The sequence below is a fragment of the Labrus bergylta genome, chromosome 14, assembly GCF_963930695.1.
Source record: "Labrus bergylta chromosome 14, fLabBer1.1, whole genome shotgun sequence".
Taxonomy (NCBI): Eukaryota; Metazoa; Chordata; class Actinopteri; order Labriformes; family Labridae; genus Labrus; species Labrus bergylta.
Window position 1 is genome coordinate 17,484,785 of NC_089208.1, and position 22,150 is coordinate 17,506,934.

Genomic DNA, 22,150 nt, shown 5'->3' on the forward strand with positions numbered 1-22,150 from the left:
TGTCTGTAATGTAAAAGGCTTTTTAACAGTGACCCCTTTGTCCACCCCTAGAGGGCAGCAAGATGTTGTAAAATAAAACCGCAAACAATTCAGAATGTTGCTGGTTTCCTTTTGAGTACTTCTGGTTTTTTAATAGCTTTGGAAAATTGATTTTTCAGAATTTATTAATGCTTCAATACCAATAGGATCAATGTAATCAATGGCAATCAATTTTACAAGCTATTGCTTCTAAAACATATAGACAAAGTTGGTTAGAGTTAATATTTTTTTTTTTACAGAATTTTTTAAAATGTATATTTTTCACATAGATAATCAAAATAAAAAGAAATATTGGTATGTACACTTGAATCTACATTACCCAGCATACACTGCACTGAGGGTGCCCTGTTCTCACACCTGTCAGAGCAGCCCTCAGTTGCTGGCACTTTCTTATAACAGTCTTTTGGCACATGGCACACAGTTTTGTCCTCTTTGGCTGAAATCAAAGGATTTGTTCTCCCTTCGTTCTCTTTGTTGTGTTTTTCTCAGAGTTTGACCAAGTAGCTTTGAAAGTCACTTATTGGCAGATTCAGGCCAAGTCTCATTTGAATACCTGTTAAATCAAAAGGCCTCATTGTGGCTCCACATTCCTGGAATATCTTGGTTCAGGCTGTTTTGTCACACTACACAATGTTGGTTACATCTTTACCAAATTAAATTATCTGAAAAATTTAGAGTCCAACCAAAATGACCAAGCTGCATTCTAAGTGATCTAAGCCTCACAAGCTATGCTGCAATGCTCGAGACTGAAACTCGTTTTTCTAGCATGTCCCATTTCTGTAAATGTGAAGACTCTAATCTAAATCTTGGTCAACGGGTGGTTGGGGACTGAACTGTCTCAACCATTTCAGATTATTTACCAACATGAGCGTTTTAAAGATTATTTTATTATAATTCCATGAGACATACAGTTAATAATGACTTTAATTACAAGTGGTTTATTGAGGAATGTGCTGTTTTGCAAGTGAAGGTACTGTTGCTTGCTTTTGCAAATTACAATTTTAAATACTTAATATAAACATATAAAATATACTTAATAATCATGAGAATCACTGGAGATTTTATTTTCCATACCAAGTCCAAATCCTGTTAAATGTTGTGTTTACGATTGTGGAGGCAGATACAATAAGATCTAACATGTTTATTTATCCCAAACGAGAGTTAGGTAACTTATGGGAGGTTAAATGCTTCTTTGAGCTTGTACTTGGTTAATGGTTAGATTCAGTGTCAAGACCTTGTCTTTAACGGGTCTGAAATATATACCCTAAATAAAGACAGAATACATACATCATATAACATTGAATCAAATGGCACTGTGAAAATGTGTAAGGGAGAAAATTACCCCCCCCCCCCTTCGAAAATCTACTTTTTCAAATAACTCCTATATTGATCATTACCATTTTTTGTAATTCTCTTATTATTATTTTGAAAATATTGGAAAATACAAAAAGAAATGTGAAGCTACTTCACACATGAGGTAACAAGAACATGAAGACCTTACACACAGGACAAAGGAGGCAAAGAGAGAGAGAGAGAGAGAAACGTAGAACAGTAAATAATAATCACAAAAATAAAACAGGAAGTTCAGAGAAAATCTGGCCTGAGATTAAAAACATATATATTCCATTTTGCCTAGTTTTCAATAAATGCATCCTTTTGTGTTCTTAAATGAAAAGTTATTTTTTCCATCACAAAGATGTTGTACACCACATCAATCCATTCATTGGGTAGTTTTTTACATGGCACTAATAATATTCTTATCAGGTATTTATCCTTCTTTCTCCACCCAAGTTATAGTTTAGTTTTTAGCTGAAAGAAAAACACAAATCTAATTGAACACTATGAGGTGTGAGGAGCATAAGTGAACAACCAGGTCAGGAGAATATCCGGAGCAGTCCTCCCGAAATGATCTAGATATTTTCAGGAGTGCATCATGTGAAATCGGCTTGAGAAGCGACCCTGATCCTCGTGCACGTAAAGAGGCCGCTTCATACTCTTGTTCTTGCACGTTTGTTCATTTTCACTATTAAAATTACACGCGGCATTGATACAAAGGCAAAAAAAGTCATCATTGTGTCAGACTCTGTTGCTTTCATCTGGAATATCTATAAAACATTACACTGTGATTTCCACAGCCACTTCTTTAAAACAAGTCCTATACTCCTGGAACCCCCTCCTCACCCAACAGGCAGAAACTCTTGCTGTGAGGGACATGTTCTGAAAGGGACAGCTTAAGACAAAGTCGGGGGGAGGGCAGGCTGTCCTAAATATTCATGCTTTGACGTAAATATCACCATTATAGCTGCTTTAGCCTTCTAAGACAGTTCAGACTAATAGGCTAATGAAAAGGTCTTGTTGCAGAGATATAGTGATGCATTAAGAGCTCTATCCTCTGTAGATACTCTGACAGAAGCCTATTAATTCTTTATGAACTACACGAGCGCCTTGCGAGGAAAAGTAAGTGTGTGCCAATGTGTGTCGAAGCAATGATGTGCATCAGTGTGTTTTTTTTTTAGTTTTTGCAGAGCCACATGCCACTGAAAAGCCTCCACCGCCTGTATCCTCCACTCACCCTGACTCTGTCCCCCACAGTGAGGGTAAAAATAGCACCCTTCTGCACATAGACAGCCCTCTGTGTTCCTGTGTGTAGGAATCTGGAGATGTGGGGGCTGTAACACACAGGAAATGGCTTTACTGCCAGAGCCGTTACTGCAGATATTTTTTAAGATGGTCAACATGATGGCTTTGGGAAAGGGAGTGGACAGAAGGGGTGTGTTTATATGTGTGTATGTGCACGAGTGGGTGGGTGGGTGGGTATGTGTGGGCATGCTTGAGTCCATGTGTGTATGTGTGTGAGTGAGTGAGGGGGCTGTTTTTGGACTTCAGGCTCCTCAAAGAGGCCCTATGTGCTGCTATCAGCCATGGGGACTCTGGGATTGGCAGCGGAGCCCAGAAACAAAGCAGTTTGTTCATTTCCTGGAAGCCAGTGAACAAGTGTCTCAGTCAGAGTCCATGACCAATGGGTGGAGAGGGAAAGGGAGGGAAAACGAGGGGTTAGGTATGTGCATGTGCTCTGTATGAAGGGACTGATATCAGAAACACGGTTGCATAACAAGAATCAGCTATGTTGGCTTTTTTATGTAAATTAAAAAGGCGGTTTATTCATATTTGCATCTCTTTGTATCTTTGGTGTAGCTTTTACTCCTCATTCAAATAACTTGTAAACGGCACTTTATGAAAATCTCCTTAAGAAAAGTTTTTACCTCCTCTGCAGTGAAGGGTACACTGTGTGCTCAGTCTTAAAAGCGCAATAATCATATGTAAGGAGCCCTGGGGCAGTGAGGGATGAAGTAGGTGGATGAGAAATAAGCAAGTATGTTGAGTGCAGCAGATTTTTGTGTGTGTGCCTGACAGGCCTCAGTATAATAATAATAATAATAATAATCTTTAATTATAGAAAACGTTTCAAAAACGAGTTACAAAGTGCTTTACAAGGACAGCCAATGTAAAAACAGGCAGGAATAAGGCTAACCAAAAAGTTTAATTCTAATTCAGCCGTGTGTTTCTCTTTTTCAGGCGGCTGTGTGCGACTCCATGTCTCTACTGATGACAAAGTTGGATCATCTTAATGAAGGGATCCAGGATGTCCAGAATGTTCATTCCTTCCACACAGACGAAGACAATTCTGACGGGGAGCAGGAGACTACTAATGTAAGTGAAGTATGTAATTCAAGTCAGGATGACGTATCTCAGAGAAGGCTGAAACCAAAAAGTGGAAACAAACAAACAACTCAACAACATCAAAAGCTGAAGGTACATTAACCAGGATGATCAAAAAGGTACACGTCGTACACTGATAGTGAAATAATAAAGATTTGAAAATTAAGAATTGGAGTTATACAAATGAAGATGAAGTGATTGAAAGAAGTAGACATGCTGAAACAGCTCTGTTTACTTTCTGCAGAGCATTATGTTCTCTTTATGTTTTTATAAAAGACAACAATCAATGGATAGGTTTGAATGGAGTCTGCCGTTACCTTCTGTTTAAAACACAGGAGCTGAGCTAAATATCTTTACAAATTCCAACTTAACGATACAAAAATCACCTATAGTATGAAGCAATACCTTAAAGTTTTTCTAATTCTAATCTCCCTGGGAGAAAGACTGTTTGAAAGTCTTCTCTGACATCACAAAAGTCCTATTATGCATTCTTTCTCAAAATAAAGTTAAAGGAAAGTGTAATATCATCAGAGATCACTACTTTTAAAACGTTTATGATGTGCCACTCTGACTGCACAGGAGTTTTCACAAAAAGGAGATCAGACCTCTATCAATCACACAAAGGTTTGCATCAATCTTTAATAATAATTGGAGGGGTGCTGTTGGCCGAGTGGTTGGGGTGTGCGCGCCCTGTGGCTCCTTTCCCGAGTTTCATTCCCCGCTCTCTCTGTCCCTGGTTTCCAGCTTTGTCCACTGTCCCTCCGGTGAAGGCAACCCCCCCATAATATTTGAAAAGAGACTTTGTTTTGATTTGACTGCAGCATATTGTAACCAAGTACTAAAGGACTGCTTCTTTTGGTAATGTGTTCCTATAATTCTAACAATGTTCACCTTACCATTTGAGGCAACACACACACACACACACACACACACACACACACACACACACACACACACACACACACACACACACACACACACACACACACACACACACACACACCAGCAGAATTATCCATTGAGTCATCAGTCTACCACTCACATATTGGACAGAAAGCGTACTCAGGGGAATGGGTTGCCTGGCTTTCTAATGGGGTAGATTAATTAAAAATAATAGTTTGGACTGTCTCCAAGCCTGTTGTTTTTCCACCATTAAAGCCTTTTATAAATCAGATGGCTTCTGACTCATATGGCATACATCTGGAATCTGCATTAATTGTCCTAAAACCACAGACAGTAAGAGCCGAGCTCACACCAGCTTTCTGTTATGTTAAAGGATTATTTGACATAATGTGTGCAAGAGAAATGACGTTTGTAAATAGCTCCTGTGCTGCTCTCCTCTCACATGGCGTTCAATCTGCCTCATTATGCTTACCGAGTGTAAATCTGGTAACCTCAAACAGCTCTTAAACCAGCAGCACAGCACTTCAGGAATTCTTATAAAAAGGCTGTATTTAAGATGATCTTACTCAAACCGTTTGCGATACCTGTAAAACAGCTGCTTCACAAACAGCGTGTTTGTGAAGCAGCTGTTTTCATGTAACAGTGTTTTCATGTAACAGTTGAAAAACATTTTATTTGGATTGAGGGTAAATGTTGGTGGAGTGAACCATCAAGGAAAAGCATGACAATCCAGGAAACATGGTGATCAATAAAAAAAAAAACATCAATAAAAATGTTCAGTTCAGCTGTTTCTGTGTAATGCAGGCGGAACAGAGGAGGCATTTATCCCAAAAAATTTCAACTATTTATGGGATAATAAAGATTAAAGGACCTCAATCCAGCACAGTAAAGTGTGACTGTTTTTTTCTTTTACTGGTAGTAAAAGTCTTACAGGGTTGGATTCAGGGTAGACAGAAAGGTAGTAAAAATGTAGATTTAAAGTAAAAGGGAAAACAGTGTTTAGATATCGGAATTTCCTTTTTAAATATCCCAAAGTTGTTCCTCAAAGTAGCCATGTGTCTTTGTTTTTTGTCCTTTTCTAACAATGACCTTTTTTGTCATGAAGTCATGGGATTACTGCTGAAATAACCCTCGTCACTTCAGCTGTATTTTATCTTTACATTTATTCCTCCTTCGCTGTCCTCAAATCACACATATCCACCACCCTTAGTCCTGTTATCCTCTGATTTCCTGTTTGTTGTACTGTAATTAACTAATATTAACATGCTAACATGCTAAACTATGATGGTGACCACAGTAAACTTTACACCTTTACACACTCCAGCTAGTAAGCATTTTTACACACACTGACATGAGCATTCAGCTCAAAGCAGCTCGTACAGAGATGCTAGCTGTGGAGAAGTATTTCTTAGCCGGCCTAATATTTCTATTTTTTACTATCAAAGGGTAAAAATGTAATGGTTTGTTTTGATGATAAATATGACGGTATGCTCCAAAAGCTTCAATGGAATTAGCGTTTAGGTATATGATTTTCATGGTTGTTTTATTAAAGCTAACAAAACTGCTGGTAATCAGCGTGTTTCAGCTGTTTATTTTATTATGTTTGGGTTTTGAATTGCACTACTATGGGATAAGTACTTGGTAACTGCTGGTTGTCAAGTTTAGGTGTCTGAATTGCCCTCTGAAAAATGTACAAACATTGAAAAATATTAATGCAAAAAGTAGATAACAGGACATCGGACTTTCAGCTGGAAATGTACTCTGTTTTGGGGACATACAGTCCTTGATGTTGTTATCTAACTGTGACCACATTGGTAGAAAATTAGCAGCAGTTACATGCCATCTTTATAATGGAAAAGCTCTGAAGGGAAATTTTCTACACAGACACTCATTGTGTGTTGTGATGAAGGGAAAATGTGTCCCTGTGTTTGCCGGCATTTGAGGAGGGAATTCTTGGTTGAGATAGGGGAAAAAAACGCTGTTTACAGAAATCCATGCCATTCCTTCTTCACTTTCAGTATCATACACTCACATTGGCACATACTGTACTGTTGTTGAGTCATGAGGTCAAGCTAGGATGGACTTTCCAGAGTTGTCACTGCAGAGATACGGGTTTAAAAGGGAGGTGGGGGGGGGGGGGCCAGAATGAGAGAAGGCCAGACACATCATCAGCAGACTCTAAAATCTTCAGACACTCCCCACCAATAGCGGCTCCTCTTAACATCACAGAGATATGGAGACGTGCTGAAGAGGCAGGTGACATGAAGACAGGCAAGAGGGTAAGAGACTGGAGGAGACGAAGCTATGAAGAGAATAATGATGACGGTGCTGTAATGTCTGTTGAATTTTAGCACTGAAAACAGTATGTCAGCCACAGTAACAACATTAAGAAAGATTTAAGAGATTTTTTTTTATCATGAGCAAAAATAATTTCTTTGGCTTTTGAAAATCAGCTACACTGTGATGAATAGCAATAAGGTTCTAACATTCACATCTTCTTATGGAGATGGTGTTGCATTGTTGTCGCTTACATGTCAAGTTTCCATTTTTCTTTGGACTGTTAAAAAATGGTTAAAAAATGAACAATCAATCTTACCGTTCAGACAGAGTTCAGACCATGTACTTTATGTGCTTTGACGTGGGAGTATATTTTAAGATCTGTGTTTTAATTACCACGGGGCAGCTTAATCTGTTTAGGAATATCATCTGATATGGTTGAAGGCGAAAAGCTTTTGGTGAAACCTTGGGTGAGATTGTTTTAGTCCACGCGTCTCTCTGAGGTTGCCTAAATATGAAAAATGTGCTGCACCAAACAAACATATTTTTCTGCACCCTACCTGACTGTCTCTTCCCTATCCTCCTCAGGGTGTTTCGACTGCAACAAGGACGGTGAGCCGAGCTCCGAATCAGGCTCAGGGGACCTTTAGAGCTTCAGACAAACCTGAACCGCTGACCAGACGCCCCTCTCGACCTTTGACTCGGAGTAGACCTCTGACACGCTCATCCCTCTCGTCCCCTGCACATCTTTATGCTCGACAAGCCAGGGTGAGCCAAACTCTCCTTGTGTTTTATTAGTCTGATATATTCTGAGCTAGAAGTCTGAGGGTTATGGCAAATGCGTCTTTAATGGACTTTGTGGTGAATCTTAAGTTCAGAAATGAATAACTGAAGTTTGTAATGTGGGTATGTTTGTCTATTATATGTTGGAAATATTCAACAATAGGTAGCATACACAAATGCTCAGAAAGCTGTGGAATAAACAGCTCTAAATACTACATGAATTCAGCCCTGAATCAGTTATTTAGTCACAAAGTGGACTGGGCTTCAGTCCACTACAGCTTCTCCAATGAGAAACCAACTTTGGCCCAGTGTTTTTCAAATGAGTTCATCATTATAACATCAAGTTACAGCTTAGAAGAAGATACAACTTGGATGACTTGGATTGAACCTCAGTTGGATCAGTTTCACACACTCTTTCAAACCTGCAGACATCCCTGCATAAAGTGGCTAATTATATATCTAACAATTTGCAGCTGACTCTGCAGGAGCTTCAGAGAAAAGCCAGAAGGATAGAAGTAGATCATTCCAACATCTAAGGAAAGTTTAATGGTCCTCCAAATCAGTTTGTTACAATCTTTTCAGGGGAATCTTCAGATTCTGACTTTTTTCTGAGTATTATTTTTTGGACAGGGTACGTTGAAAAATTTGTTCAAGCACTACAGTAACATAACCTAACCTCTCTCTCTTGGCAAACAAGTTGAGCTCTTACTCTTTTTTTGCATTATGTCTTATCTTGAACTAGAAATGCTCAGAGCATCTGTTTTTCAGGAAAGTAAAAATACAGTATTCCAGACATTCTCTTCAGGGTTTAATTTTCTCCCTCCCCTTCCCATATTGCCCCTCCCTCCCTCGCTCTCTTTTTTGGGCCTCGGTCCAGTCTGCATGTCCCCTGCTGTTGTGTAAATAAGGTGAAAGTAAAAGGATGAGACAGCGCTGCTCTGTCCTGCAGAATGCAAGGTCATCTTTTTTACTCTGTGTCAGCACTGCAGCGACAACAAAACAAGCACTTTGCCACAGGTACATGTCAGATGGATATAGCACAGAGAAGAGCAAGTACTGTACATGGGGAAGATGTAGATATAAATATCAATGCTCATTTTGTCTTTAAATCACCTTTAAATGTTATTGTTAAATATGTTAATAGCCGTGAACACAATAGATAGACAGCTAGATAAAACCAAGGAAAAAAAACGTACTTCTCAGTCACAACAAAAATATGTTGGATGGGTTTTGACCTTCAAATTAAATTGTAAATGGCAAACAGTGGTAACCCCTTTGTTCTTCAAGAAGTTCAGTGTCTTTTAGATTTAATGTAAATGTTAAGTGCCATCAGCTTAAGACTCATTGTGCTTACACACAAGACGCCATGTCTCTGCAGAATACTGTGATAAACAGTGTGCACTTAATCCTGGTGTGTGTGTGTGTGTGTGTGTGTGTGTGTGTGTGTGTGTGTGTGTGTGTGTGTGTGGGGGGGGGGGGGGGGGGGGGGGGGGAGTGACAGAGAGAGCAGTAGGGGCCGTGGGATCAGACTGATGCTGAGGAGTGGGTTTATTTTCCCCTAGCCGTGTCTGATAAAGTGCAGCTGTCCAAATTGACACGGACTCACAAAAACACACACGCACACGGGTCAAGATACATGTTGTACTACTCAGCTCCAACTTTAGAGCATTGTTTGTATATTTGCAGGAGGATTTCAGTATTTTCACTTTTAGATACATTTTTATTGTTTCATATCTATCGGGAAGTTATCGACATACAAGAAACATTTGCGTGTTAAGATTCTGTTTTTCTACTCTTATCTTTATGTTGTTGTTTTTTTTAGATTTTTTTCACACGCTGTTTGTTGAGCCTCTGATTGGGTTTTCAGTTTTGAGAATCATTCATTACTGCAGCAGTAGTAACCTTCAAATTGTTACTTAGAGAAACCTCTCATGGTCGATAGCGATCCATTGGAAGCGACTGTTCATAGCGAGTAGCCCCTTTGAGGTAACATGTTTGATTATTAACACTCAACCTGCAATTTGACATTTTTGCCCCTGCTATTCTATTTATCCTATTTAGAGTCAGTAGTGCTTATTATATGACAACAGGCTGGACACGCATTGCCATGCCTCTTTTCTCTTTGACAGGTTGCCATGGTTGCATCTTGTCAATCACAGCTAACCGCATCCTAAAGCATACCCTGCTTTATCTATTTTTTAACTCAAAGTTGGATGAAAATGGGCAAAATGAACATCATGCTGTACATGAGATTCAAATATCTAATATATTTGTCCAATGTTTTTATATATTATTGTTGAGTTTTTTGTGTGATTTTTTTGTCACCAGTCATTCCAATAAAGCATTTTGAACTTGAACTTGAATTTATACTGTCTAAGTGACTGACTTGTGAAGGAAGTAAATCACTCCTTCATTAGAAATGTGAAGCAGACTATTTAAAGCATGAGTTGACAGGTGTGTTACAGTAAATGATAACAGGACAATGAGAAACCCCTGGGGTTTTTTCTCAGAATGCTCTGGACAGTAAATCCCTGATCCTGAAGACCATTGGTCAGGATGAGGGATTTTCCTATCACAGTTACCACATTTATGATTCATTGTCATGTCAAGATAACATTTCAGATGGACTAGCAGTTAGTTCACGCCCCATGCGGGTCAAGTCTGACCCGCGGCTCCTTTCTCGCAAGTCCTTCCCTACTCTCTCTCTCTCTCTCTCTCTCTGATGTCCTACTCTATCCACATCCATCTCTGAATAAAGGCTAAAAGTCACAAAATTCATCATAAAAAAAATCAGTTCCTATAAATAGGATGTCTTAAGGGGTGTATGTTTGTGTTGTGTGGTGTACTCCCCATGATCAGAGTGTAAACTCTAATTTCCTGTGGGAACATTTTAGCTTTTGAATCTGGTCAAGTGACTCTTTTTTTTTGTACCTCCTTTGTTCTAAAACCAGCTCACAAACTCTGAGGAGAACACAGAAACACACAGACACAGACACACACAAACACATATGCAACAACATCCTCTCTTATTTCCTCTCCATCATTTATTATGATTACGGCTGCTTTTTGAAAGGACTTCAGTCCCCTTCTTCAAGCCTTAACCACATAATACTAATTGATTTTTTGCTTGTATTTTATTTTCTGTTTAGTTCTAATAACTCTCTGGTCTATATTTAAGAAATGTTAGTTTTTAAAGGGTTTGTATATGATCCTACAGCCTTTTCCCATCTGCTTCTGTGCGTGGACAGAGCATGAAGGGAACTAAGTCATTGCCCCTTTGGCTGAATTTTGAGTTCACATTCCCCAAAGCTTCAGAGTGCTCATGTGAATCCATTAAGTGTTTGTATATTTTCTTACTTTTGTGTTGGTATTCATTGTGTGTTTTTTCCCCCCCTCTCTTTTCCACATCAGGCTGCTGCGAGAATGACCAGTGGATCAGCAGGTAAGATAAGAACCAGTGTAAGTTTATGTGTGTGTGTGTGCTCTTGTGTGTGTTCATTCAGTATCAGCAGTCAGTCTGCTTATTTGTATTCCCACTTTACCCACTTCGGTATAAATGTGGACTTCTGGGAATGTCTCCCACAGGATTCCCAGCCAATATGTCAAGCCTCAACCACCCAGAAGTAACCATATACTGTTTCTACTATAACACACACGTACAGCCTGTCCACAAACACAACACAAGCACATTCAGGTGCACAAACATACATAAAAACACAAACATTGTGTGATCTGAAATTTTGGTTTGAGGGATTTTCTTTCACTCCCATTCAGTGGAAGAAAATGTAGAGGGATGTGCAATTGTATATCTACGATGTTAGAAATAATATTTATATATTTTTCCCCCTTTGGTGTTGAATGTATCACTCTTTCACCTCTTGGAATCAAGTTCCCGGTGTTACAAGAGTCCTAACAGATGATTAATGAGTTCAACTCTGACCCCTGTCCATATCTCTTATCCTCAAAGTGTGTCCCTTTTGATTGACATGCACAGGCGTCAGGGTGACTGTAGTTAAGTGAAACCCGAAGAGATGGCTCACATTTGGAATTGTTTATTTTTGTGTGTTTTTTTTTTTTCTCTATGTGTTTGCAACAAGCTCATGCATCTCAGTGCTTGTGTGTGCGTATGTCTTAACAGTCGGGGTGTCTCCAGCATCAGCAGGGGTCACATTGCTGTCATGATAGTCGTTGGAAGAGAGGTGCATTGTGGGTAATGAGGCTGCAGGGGAGGTCAGAGGTGATGACGTCACTGGCGTATGACAAAAAGTGAGAGTGTGTTTCAGTTGGTGTGTCAGAGAGAAACTGTTTTCGTACAAACATGGCAGCGTTGAGGGAAGAGTGTAGATTAGTTTCATTGTTTGGGGGGGTTTTGTGCTGGAAGTTTGTTTTTTCACATGAGGATGTTTATTTTCTGCTCTGATATGAGGAAACACTTTGGCTCTGTGACAGCAATCTTTTCTAATCAATCAGAGTTTGTCGGCCTGTGTGGGCTCCGCCTCAGCTGCACAGGGACAGGATATGATACGTGCATATCTCTGCCCACATAGCTGACATTCACTCCGAGCTCTGCCAGATAAACAGGGAATTCCTCTTAGGACGTTTCAACAAGAACTACGTTTGTTCTCTGCCGGGGGTCCCCTTATCCGGGCCTTTGTAATCGTCGCCTGCATGTATCTTGGATGTTTTATGTCGTAATGCTTGTCTACCATACAATGATGTATGTGCTTTAAAGTGAATCTGCCCTCAAGTCCCCTGATAGAAAAGTTTCAGTCCCTTCAAAAGATTACATTTGACATCGCATTATTGTCTCAGGATTTATTTTTCTAAAGGATTTATATGCAATGCAATTCAACTTTATTAATCCCTCTTGGGGCAATAGGTTTGGAGCCGCTTGTACATAAAAGTTACAAGAAAACATAAAGGAAACACAGCAATATACAGACAAATTCAAATGAACAAACAAGCTTCAAATATGAAATAGGACTCAAAAAGAGATACCGATGTTAAACAGACTGATGACTATACAAGCTGGCTAAAAAAGGATCAGTAAAATAAAAGGATACAAATATTCTGTGGTGGATGAAAAGTCAGTCAAAACCTGAAACCTAAAGAGCGTTGATCTAATTGCAGAGGGGATGAATGATTTAGAATAAGGGTTAGTTTTACAAACAGGTAAACATTGATGTCCTGATGACAACAGAGAAATTTCACTTTAAAGCACATGTCCAGAAGAAGCTCAAATACTTTAAGCCTTCAGGACTTCACATGTCTTTGTTGCTGATAATCTTACAACAGATTTTAACAATACTGTCCAGACTTTTAATATGTCTTTCTGAGAGGCTGTGAAATCAGCAGATGAAAAAAAAAAAAAAGGAGTCTCTCAATAAAAGCCGAATTAAAACGACAGAGGATTACAGAACTGGCTTAGAAAAACGTTTAGTTCCCGCAAAAGATGCATTCTCAGTTATCCCCCCCGGGTCAACACGGAGGAGTCTTTCGTATACAGTGGACGCACTATTTGATCTCAAGTTGGATCTGATTTTAATGGCCTCGTGTTCTCCTGGGTCATCACCATGGTGCTGTAACCTCTTCATTTTGGCTTCCTTCACCTCCTCCGCTTGCCGTCCATCTTAACTTGGATTACTTTTTTTTGTCATATCTGTCCCCAACTCTGTCCCTACTAAACATTTAATTTACAGTACATATTGTATGTATTTGTTTTTTTTTTTTAAATCAGGGAATGACTGTTGTTTTATTCCTGTTTAAAAAACTTTATAGCGGTTGCGCTGCTTTTTTTAGAGTGGTTGATGATAAGCTACAAATGGCCCTGGCCTGAACAACTGACAGACATTCTCTCTACTTTCACTGCCACCAAGGATTATAAAAAAAAACATATAATCCCTCAGAGTTTTGACATTATTGGAAAGTGCTCAGGGAAGGCTGTTGGTAATCTCAACCTATGGCTCTTGGCTCCTTTTAGAGTGTCCTTTGCATGTCTGTTAGTGTTTTTTTTAATAAGTCTGACTGGAGGGATTCAACTGATCTACGGCTGCTTCAGACTTCTGACATTTTACCAGAGCGGGTGTCACGCTGCTGTTGAACCGAAATGCTTTTGTCTCAGTATTTGTTATTAACTTGTGTGAAAACATTTAAAGTGTGAGAGAGTTCAGTCTCTCCATGTGCCAGTATATGTTAGAGCTCCACTACTGTCGCTATGTGTTATGCATAATATACAGTACCTCACACAGAAAAGCTGTTGGCTCAGCAATTAACGTGCAATAAACCTTAATAACTTAATGACGGTGTCTACCGTAAGTGTGGTGTTACTGCACGTGTGTGTGTGTGTGTTAGGAGCTGTGATGTGCAGACCTACCACAATGCATGCAGTAAAGGTTTGTGATGCAAGGAGGTCCCTTATTAACGCAGTGCTTAGTAAGTAAGCCTGTGTGAGTGTTAATGTGTGTGTGTGTGTGTTGTATAGTGCAGCGGTGTGCAGGAGTGATTTAACAAGCCTGAAAATGGATATGGATCCAGTCCAGGTTTCTCCTTGAGTTTCTTCCTGTACCTCTCCCTCTTCATTTTTCCTCTGTCTTTCTGCCCTCTGCTGTCTTTTCTTGACGTACAAACTGAAAATCAAACCAATCAGCTCTGTTTTCGACCTTTTCTGTTTGTATTGCAACTGTTCGCTCTGCTTATGTTTACAGGATAGTTTTTTTCAATCCTCTGTGTTGTTTTTTGTGTCTTTTCTCTCTTCATGTGTAATCATCAAACCTGCAACACAACTTGCAAATATAATAATAGAGAAATGAACACACATCTACCCTACAGATCGGTTACTATTCTATCCAGTCTTAATATTGCCTTGATTATCTCCCATATTTATTTTAAATTCACAACAAAGCCCCCGAGAGTGTCAGTTGTTAACATCCATCACAGTCTAGCTCTTTTTCTTGGCTTGTAATAAACTAGAATTCTAATTCAGTTTATCTTAAACAGTCTCTTTCATTTTTTTCTGTGGGGATAATGGAGGTTGTAAACACAAAGCAGAGATATTATCACTTTATAAACTTAATTTATGGTAAATGTTTTGAGAATGGAGCTCCAAAGAAATCCATCAAAGGCAAAAGAATGTGAAATGCCCAGTGTTTTTTTAGAGACGTAATGGTGTATATTTGCAGACTCAAGAACCAGGAGCAGTGGTGATTTCTTTTGTTTTGTTTTGTTTACCTCTACCATATCCTGACTTAGTTATCTGAGATTTGCTGGTACCAATTGCCTCAAAGTTTGTCTCCAGGGCTGTCTGCAGGAAGCTCTTTAACCACAAAGTTACACAGCTTACATGTTTCACCCAGGATCTCGCTCTTTGTCCCATAAGTCCAAGTTGACTTTCGTTTTGCCCATGATCTCTTTCAGAACATAATCAAGTAGCTTAATCAAGTTGCATCAAAAAGCCAACATGAAAACTGATTATATACCTGGTTATTTGTAATCCCTGTTGGTCCTTTATCCTGAGCATTATGGTGGGGCAATAATATATTGTACACAATAATGTATATCTTCCGTACACACTTGTGTGTTTGTGTGTGGTCCTGATACCCTATACAAGCATGGAAAAAATGCTTGAGGAAGGAAGTCGGTCCTTGAGGATTTTCCTGCTAGAATGCTTATTTTAACAGCTCCAAACCTCACAATATGTGTATCGCTTCTAAGTGCCCTTCAAATGGGACACTCAGCGACACAGCCTCCTATCAGCATGTGATCTGCACTCCCCTGACCTGTGGAGTTTCCTCCGTGTCCATTAACTATTGTTTCCCCCTCCCCGGTCCTGCCCCAGGTCCTGCTCGCTCCATACCAAAGTCTGCACCCCGTAGCCCCCTGCACTCAACTTACAAACCCCCAAGTCTGTCTCAAAATACAGCTTCTACCCCTCCCCGCTCAGTTCCATCTGTATCATCTCTCCACGGTCTCCCTTTGCTTTGTGCCCCCCCCTCCCCACCTGAGTGATAGCCATCTCCCCTGCTGTAGGTGATTCACGTTGCACAATAAGAGGTAGATAATGTCGACAGGCTTTATCTTCACAGGCTGGACAAGGGAAGTTGTTGTGGTGTAGGAAGATAGCCACTTTCCCCTTGGCCCGATTTTCTGAAGGAGCTGACCAGAGCAGCAAGCCTCGATGGCTGACACAGAAATATTGACAGAGACTAGATGAAGCTGTTGATTCAAAAACATGTTGGCCCTTTTTTATGATGGCTCTTGATAAGCTGTGGGTCCTGAAATAGTAAAATCAGTATTAGTTCTTAATTCCTATGCGCTATTTTTCAGTGAAGCCTGCAGATCAAGCTCAGGAGAGAAATTCTGACCCACTTCCACTCATTTGCCCCCTTCCCTCCACTGAAAAATCAAGTGTCTTTAAGCGTTTGACAAATACAACGAAGATTAAATGTATCATGATTTACTTGTTGCATTAAGTGGATAGTCTAGTTGGAAGTCTTTTCTTTTTATATCCGGTCGAACCATTGTCTTTTTTTCCCTTGCTCATTTCCTCCCTTGCATTGCTTTTGCTAACAGCAGACATGAAAGTGTCTCTAACTTATTAGAGTCAATGGCCAAGTTAACACCTCTGAATACCAAACTGCAGCATTTGAAGACAAAAAAAAGAGCAGAAACGCGACTGGTTCTTTGTATTCATCACATACAGCAGGTGCTCTTTGGATACTTTGGGTATGTTGCTTAATTCTTCTTGTGAAGGGGTAATTGCATGGGTGAAAAGTGAACTCTTTCAAACTGCAACTTTCCTTAAAACATGTACATTTAAAACGCCTGGGACTTCAGTGGGTCATTTTGGGCTTTGAAGGACGGTTGCAATTTAAATTTTTCGAGTGCGGTCACCCATGCAATAATAAAAACAAGAACTAAATTCTTAATGCAGCCAAGCTTTGTAAAAGTTTACAGTATGTATATGCCACTTTTTTGCCTATGAGATACAGTCTACTTCATGTTAGTGTGTTAAAGGTTAAGAGCATTGTCGTGAGTGAATACATAAACAGATGTTACGATTTGCATCCTGCAGGGCTGCTCTTCAAACTGCTTTTGGAGGAAGTGAGCAACATATGGAAATACTGTGAGATTCATAGGAAGATTAGGTGCGTATGTGTGTGTGTGTGTGTGTGTGTGTGTGTGCTCTTAGAGCTCACTCAAAAGAGATAGTATGGGCTATAGGAATTTAGGTCAAGGTTACACAGTGCCATCTGTTCAATGGTTTTGTCTAATCTAGAGGTTTTCCACTTTAATCGGACTGGTGGTTGAGCAAGCTGGTGACAATTTATTTGAGTGGATGAGAAAGGATCCTTCTGATTTTTTGACGAGGATTCTGCCCCTGCATTTGTTTAGTTTAAATTTCAATGAACCTCAAGATTCGAAGTAAGCAGCTGTTCAAATTACACACAGTATAAGAATGGGTGGATTTCAGTCTGCAGCAGCACGGCCTGAATGACTGAGTGTTGCAGAAAATAGAAGACAGCAAGCAGAAAGAGAGAGAGAGAGAGAGAGAGAGAGAGTTGGAAAAAATGAGCTCAGGAAGGAGGAGGACAGGAGGGAGATAGAGGAGCAGTAACATCATGTAAATTTAGGAAAACTGGAGGGAGGAGCGGATTGGATGAGAAGCTTTTGTCACTGTCTTTGATCACGTGATCTGCTAAAATATTGATCCGCCTGAACCTGCTAACCTAGAAACTGTGTGCATATGCAGCTATTGACTTTTACAGTAATATCATCACAGTGCAGGAGAGTCTCAGTGACAGAAAACCCTAGAAAGAGAACAGCTTTTATTAAAAGGACTAGGCAAATGTTTTTTTTTTCAAACCTTCATTTCTTCCAAATAATAACTGAAGACATCAAGTTCAGTTTGTATTCTAGATTTAGAAATCATTTTTGTGGGTTACAGCAGGCTTTGGTGGAAATATAAAATTGTTTGTCTTAAAACCATCAATGGATAAAGAGGGATTTGACCATTTTTGTGACCATCACTTGCAGTCTATTCAGTATTTCTTCATCATACTCTTTGTATTTGAAACTATATCTTAACCTCACATGACCTGACAGAAAAAAGGAGAAAATCCTCTTCCTCCTCCAGCCTCCTTCAAACCAGCCCTGTCCATTTCTGTGTCCACTGCAGATCTGATTGCTCTCCCTGCGGACTCACCCATGCTCTGCTGTGTATTTGTTCTGAAAGTCAGATCCTGTGTCTGTCAGAACGTGTCCATTGTGTTGCTTTGATTGGCTGCTTGAGCCCTGGAATGTGTAAGAATGGTGTTTTGATTGGCCCATCCAGTGCTTCTATGTTATTTCTTCAGAGTTTGACACACGGACCAGCTGACCGTCCACAAATCACAACCCGAAAAATCTTAGCAGAAACACTAAACTGACCTGAGAGTAACTGCAAGTTTAGAGGTTTTCCCACAGAAGTGTTTCATTACCGACCTTTGGCCTCCTTCTTTTTCATTCATTCTGTCTCTCAACTTCAACCCACAATGCACCCAATTGTAACCTTGCTTGTTGCTGATTTCTCTGTTTAAGAGTTATCAAGGAACACATTTCTTACTGCTCAGTTACTTGTACAAGACACTTCATTCTCTAACTATGCTAGAAAATGTTGTTATCACTTGCTCACTGATAGAGGTTGTAAAATTACAGATTGCCTGTTGAAGGCTATCTTTGATTTGTATTGAATGGCACTTTAACTTAGGGTACTTTGTATGCAGAGTACTGCGGTATTGTTTATTATATAAGACATAATATTCTCTCAAAGAGACAGATAAATGAGAGAGCAGTCAAGGGATGAGAAATTCTGATTTATAAGCTCCAGAATGGATCAAGCTTTAATATTAAAGAAAGAATTAAAGGCAAGAAATATCCATCCAGAGCCGTAAAGCACATTATATAACAGTTTTCAAAGCCTCCTCCTTAAGATTTGAATGCTAAAGTTTGAATGTAAAATCAGTTGAGCCCCCTTAAAAACAAAGAAGCCATCCTCCAAGGGATAAAACACAAAGAAAAAAATTAATCTAGTGTCTGTCATGAGTGATACAGATATTTAGGTCAACACTGGAGAGGCTTTAAAGCTGTGTTTTAAAGAGTTAATCTATAATCTATTAATCTATAATTTAATCTATACGGTCACTCTGTCACTTTATTAATAAATTTACCATGGAACTATAACATATATCAGTAGTCAATGTTTAAAAGTGTTTAAGAAAGCACATAAATTGTCAGTGTGACTTAATCTCCTTATGTCAGAGTGCTTTTTTTGCTAGTCGTGCCTGGAGGCGTCTGTGATAATGTGCTAAAACCCCCAGAATCCTGCAGCACACGTTTACACAGGGGACACAGGTCACAAGTTTAAGCGTGTTTATGAACATAATACATTAGTTTATGCATGCGAGGGTTTAACTTTACTTGCTTACAATTACTATTCATGTCTGTGAATAACACAGTATTTGTATGGCTTTGTCATTGAGAGAGATATCTGCTACTTTAAGGGTGTGTGTTGCAAACAGGTGTTTAACTTAGTTGTAAAATAGCCTATTTTTGTCCTTGTGTATCAATTATGATGCAAACATTAAGTTGTACTAAACTAAATTTAAAAAGCATGTGCATGCATGCAATCTGAGGAGTGGAAGAAAGGCCTATTTCCATTTCCATGTTAGATATTGTTTAATGAAAAATTCCTTGGCATTGTTTTAGCATCCTTGAGGAAATTACTCTATATGTGGAAAAGCAGTTTTTCTCTGTCAATAGAAGAGATGACATCCCCCCAATGTTTTATTCTTTATATTTTAAAATGAATTGATATAAAATGTCTTCAGCTCTCAAACTTGTTTTGTAATAGTGACTCTAAAACATCTGCCCCATTATACTCAGTCTCTGCCCTTTAAATTTGACCATTTAAATATAATTATATGTGACAGAAACAAGCCGTGTGACTCTGTTTAACATATCTCATCCTCTTTTTGTAAATACAATGCTCGTGAGTCACATTCACTTGTTCACATAGAAGCGATGTAAACAGTAAAGGATATTTTTCAAGAAGCTTATTCCATGAAATGTTGTCATTTAGCTTGTTTTCCTGCTTCCTCTTGTAACACACCGGATCTTCTGTATGTAGGTGGTCTTGACAATCCACTGCACTTCTGGCTCCCGTCAGCTCTCTTAGCGCATTGACTCATCCCGTCTTTCCATCACTATGTAGCCTATCTTATTCGAAGGGTGGCCATTTTTTGCAGGTTTATTTCAGGCCTATTTCAGCTACTGTTAGACCACCTCTGATATACCGTTTCATAGTGTCAATCCCCATGGGCGTCATAAATTGCAACAGTCATGAAAGCTAGCTCGTGGTCAGCACAGCTAGCTTACAACTATTGGTAAAATGTTGACATTAGCCGTTGGCTCTTTGTGCCTAATGAGTACGGATATTATTTGTTTTTGTCAAACCATATGAAAGAAAAGGGAAAAAAATCAAACACATTAAGGCCAATAAGTTAGTTAACAGTCATTAATGCAAGCCAACAGTCATATTACATAGCAATAGGAATAATGCTAACAAAACGATGACTACAGCTATCGATACCTAATCAGTTAATTGCACCTTATTTTACAGTTTATTAGGGACAAACCATATGATAGGGAAGGCATAAGTTACTAGCTAACAGTCAAAGCCTACATAGCCTATAGTCTGCAATGCAAACCATGCTAAAGTTAATGTTTTTGACAGAGCTCTCTCAACCTAATGATGTTCTAAGATGTATCCATCTTGGCACTAGCATTTCTTTTTTATGATGCTGATGAATTAAGAAATGGGGAAATTACAACAATTTGATTTGAAGGTACATCAGAGGGAAATTGCTGCAGGGTGAATATGCCGAATTATTTACCTTTTAGCCACTTTACCTCTCATCAGTAATGACAGCCAACCGTGAATCATCTCTTGGCAGGAATATAAATCACAGACTGTCTCTCTAGAGCTTCACTGTCACCAAACACCAGGAGGCAGAGAAAGTAGGGCCATGAACTCCAGCATTAGTAACCCTCCTCTTCAACACATTAGTTTTGAACCAAACCACCTACATGTTGGTTGAAAAATAAATCCCCAAGCAGAGTTTTGATAGCACAATTTATGACAGGACCAGTAAAGTGGTATTGGGTGTAAAAATAAATGCAGGATTTTGCTGACTTCTCTGGATGTCAAGCATGTTTTGACGGGTCAAAATGTCCATCAAGTCCCTACTAGTGGATCCCTGCTGACCTGGAACTCAACACCACAAACAGGACATCCGATGGTGTCAGGCAGACGGCAGCTGAGGAGTGTCCTGGCCTGGTCTGATCGCTCTGTCTGGCATTCCTGGGATAGCGCTGGGTAACTCAGAGCTCACGATGAAAATCCCAAAACCCTTGACCTGTCAGAGGGATGAATGCGACTCAAAAAGAGACAGACAGTTGATGTTTGTGCTTTTTTTCATGTCAGATTATCAGATTTGCGGGAGCACGTATGCAGTCTATCACAGTTTTAGGCACATTTACATTAACATATAAATTGTGATGTAGCCTAAATGCTTGATTAGTTTAGGGAAAGAGAATAGGTCAAAACTTGCCCTCGATTCAATAGTCCATTTTGTTTGGATTACTCAATTCTGAGGAGAACTGAGAACTTAGACAATATTAACATGAAACACCTATTCACCATGTTCGAGGCAGCCAATTCCCTTCTTGCCTATATGATGGGAAGTATTGTTTTAACTTACATGACCACATTTCCCTCCAGATTTCCATGCAACCTGAAACACAACCAGTATACCATTATAACAGAAGTCCAGCTTCCACCCTTAGCTATCAGAGGAAAATGGCCTTATTAATAGCCTATGTGCAAGAAGCACAATTTAAACGTACAATATTTTATATGTCAAGCCTTGTATATGTGAGGATTTGCTGATTTTCCCATCTTTAACTTAGCCTATAGGCTATAGGTGTTTTGAGCCATCAACTTGGATTTCCCAGGATGCCGTCGGCAAAATTAGATCTTTTTTTTTTTAATTTGACCTACTAAACACCAAATCATTTTGAAATAAACAAAGTAATAGAGACAAATTGGAGGCTATACGCAAGTCTATTACAGTATGTGCAGATGCCTTGTAAGGTCAGACCTGTGACTGAGTGACTAGAGAATCTATGTTAAGCTTTTCTGGCAACGCTGCCCATGCTACAACTTGTGTGTATGTGTGGCATGACTGTGTGATATTAGTGTGTATCAAGGGGATTGAAAGAGATCCTTGTTTGGGTGAGTGGGTGGGTTTGGGTCGTGGAGATCATGTAGGTTTGGGGTGTGTGTGTGTGTGTGTGTTTGTGTATGTGAGAGAGAGAGAGAGAGAGAGAGCAA

At 39.4% G+C, this 22,150-nt stretch overlaps 1 protein-coding gene across 2 annotated transcripts in view; it reads left to right on the forward strand.

The window, feature by feature from the left end:
- stard13a (StAR related lipid transfer domain containing 13a) overlaps positions 1-22,150 on the forward strand; it is a 48,983-nt gene that overhangs the window by 1,483 nt on the left and 25,350 nt on the right. The window contains exons 2-4 of one of the 2 annotated variants that reach the window (XM_065963212.1): positions 3,616-3,750; positions 7,528-7,707; positions 11,134-11,164. In XM_065963212.1, coding sequence (XP_065819284.1) covers positions 3,616-3,750; positions 7,528-7,707; positions 11,134-11,164 — 346 coding nt within the window. Of the gene's footprint in view, positions 1-3,615; positions 3,751-6,805; positions 6,942-7,527; positions 7,708-11,133; positions 11,165-22,150 lie in introns of those variants that run through there. The other variant, XM_065963208.1, reaches the window with a different exon arrangement.